Source organism: Cyprinus carpio, chromosome B2 (genome assembly GCF_018340385.1).
Source record: "Cyprinus carpio isolate SPL01 chromosome B2, ASM1834038v1, whole genome shotgun sequence".
Taxonomy (NCBI): Eukaryota; Metazoa; Chordata; class Actinopteri; order Cypriniformes; family Cyprinidae; genus Cyprinus; species Cyprinus carpio.
In genome coordinates, this window is record NC_056598.1 from 31618440 (window position 1) to 31620939 (window position 2500).

Below are 2500 nucleotides of genomic sequence, written 5' to 3' on the forward strand. Positions count from 1 at the left end.
TACTAAAAACATTTATTTAGCAGGCTAGATTTCCCAAGCACTTGAAACAGAGATTCAGTCAGTCCTGGTGAAGTGTGTAAGTGTGATGCGGGACAGGAAGACGCTCACCAGGTAGACTAGGACACACATGTGCTCTTTGGGCAGCCAGTGGAAGAGATCGGCCGAGTTACTGGGCAGGATCTCATCGTCGTGGAGCGTGGAGATGGTCTGGATGCACTGCTGCAGCTGCTTCAGACACGGCTTGACGCTCTTCACCTGCACACACACACACACACACACACACGAGAGCTGATCAGGTCAAACACACATCACAGCGGGGAGCTTCTAACAGAGGAGACGTGTGTGGCTCTCACCTGTCCGGCGTCCAGGTAATGTGTGACCTGCAGCACCAGGAAGAACACTCGCAGCGACTCCTTCTGGATGGGGTTTCCCTGCCAGGTTTCCACGATCTGTCCGCAGAGAGTCAGCAGCGGATGAACCTCCTGCAGCTTACGCTCCATCAGCAGCAGCTACAGACAGCACAAGAGACAGCTGAGCCCACAATACTGCGTTATCATCACTCTCAGAATATCAGGCTTTCTCAGCAGTTCTGCTTTGGACAACCAATTCAATATGCCTTAAAAATAATAACTGTCATGGTTTTATTGTGATTACTGATTATAATATTGAGATTTTTGTGATATTATGAAATTTATTTTTTTTAATGATTATTGTATTGTAATTGTGATGTTATGATTTAATTTTAAATGAAGTAAGGAGTTTGTTGTAATTATATTGGGTATACTTTGTGGCAATAGACAACAATACATTGTATGAGTCACAATTATACATTTTTCTTTTATGCCAAAAATCATTAGGATATTAAGTAAAGATCATGTTCCATGAAGATATTCTGTAAATTTCCTACTGTAAATATATCAGAACTTAATTTTTGATTAGTAATATGCATTGCTAAGAACTTCATTTGGGCAACTTTAAAGATGATTTTCTCAATATTTAGATTTTTTTGCTCCCTCAGATTCCAGATTTTCAAATAGTTGTATCTCAGACAAATATTGTCCTCCTAACAAACCATACATCAATGGAGAGATTATTTATTCAGCTTTCAGATGATTTGTAAATCTCAATTTCAGAAAACATTGACCCTCATGACTGGTTTTGTGCTCCAGGGTCACAAATGAGTAATAAACATGTTTTATTTATATTTCCGTCTCAAGACGCAGAGTGATGTTACTCACCATGCCTTTGCTCAACAGGAAGAGAGCTCTGTGAAAATGAGCAGCAGAGTTACGACATGAACATCTGTGTGAAAGTAAACATTCACACATCACAGTCACGAACTGATGAGAAGTCATGAGATACCTGGTGTACTCGGATCCCACGACTCTGGCGTATTCTGCTCCGACCCCCAGCAGATCACAGGCTGACACCAGGTCCTTCTCCAGCGTGTGCAGTTGCTGCAGCAGACAGCGGTCACCATCACTAACTGACTCTTTTATTAAATTCAAGAATTCAGCATGAATGTGCTGCGGACTGCAGAGTGTGTGTGTGTGAGAGTGAGTGTGTGTGTGTGTGTGTGTGTGTGAGAGTGTGTGTCTGTGTGTGTGTGTGTGTGTGAGTGTGTGAGTCTGTGAGTGTGTGTGTGTGTGTGAGATGTGTGTGTGTGTGTGTCCTGTGGTGTGTGTGTGTGTGTGTGTGTGTGAGTCTGTGTGTGTGTGTGTGTGTGTGTGTGTGTGTGTGTGTGAGTGTGTGTGAGTGAGTGAGTGAGTGAGTGTGTGTGGTGTGTGTGAGTGTGTGTATGTGTGAGTGTGTGTGTGTGTGTGAGTGAGTGAGTGAGTGTGTGTGTGTCTGTGAGTGTGTGTGAGTGTGTGTGTGAGTGTGTGTGTGTGAGTGAGTGTGTGAGTGTGAGTGTGTGAGTGTGTGTGAGTGTGTGTGTGTGTGTGTGTGTGTGTGTGTGTGTGAGTGACGCACCGCCAGCTGGAAGAGCAGTCTGCAGTGCCAGTAGGGGGTCTGCTGTGAGATCTGGATGGCCTTCCGCAGCAGCGGTTTCGCCGAATCAACCAAGTTCTTCAGAAGAGAAGAGTACTGTTTTACACATCAACACAAACAACACACAAACTACACAACTGTGTGCTTCATGTATAGCACTCTGATCAGTGCAAACTGAATCTAAATCTGCTTTACAAACAACTTACTATATCTGTTACCAACATATAAAATATTTTATTATTAGGTTATTAAACATTATTTTAAACATTATACTCTTTTTTTCCAGATAGTCATGTTATTTTATAACTTTGTCTTAATTAAGGTGCGTTATTAATATTTTGCTCGAAGCGGCGTCTCAGGAGAGAAGACGAAAGCTTTTGTCCCTCTAACTGAAATCATGCCTTTTACATTCAAATATTGATAATATTTAAGTACAAATCTAGATTTTAGTCATTTGGGCAGCTCTAGTACACACACAGAACGTGTGATCACGAATTTTTAAGCAAATTGT

The 2500-nt window shown here is 42.1% G+C and overlaps 1 protein-coding gene across 1 annotated transcript in view; it reads right to left on the reverse strand.

Moving 5' to 3' along the window:
- The window catches only part of LOC109045853 (MAU2 chromatid cohesion factor homolog), a gene marked incomplete at its 5' end in the record, with an annotated part of 9880 nt that overhangs the window by 6929 nt on the left and 451 nt on the right, over nucleotides 1-2500 (reverse strand). The window contains 5 exons of the mRNA XM_042719201.1: nucleotides 109-255; nucleotides 354-509; nucleotides 1239-1266; nucleotides 1363-1457; nucleotides 1972-2067. Coding sequence (XP_042575135.1) covers nucleotides 109-255; nucleotides 354-509; nucleotides 1239-1266; nucleotides 1363-1457; nucleotides 1972-2067 — 522 coding nt within the window. The remainder of the gene's footprint in view (nucleotides 1-108; nucleotides 256-353; nucleotides 510-1238; nucleotides 1267-1362; nucleotides 1458-1971; nucleotides 2068-2500) is intronic.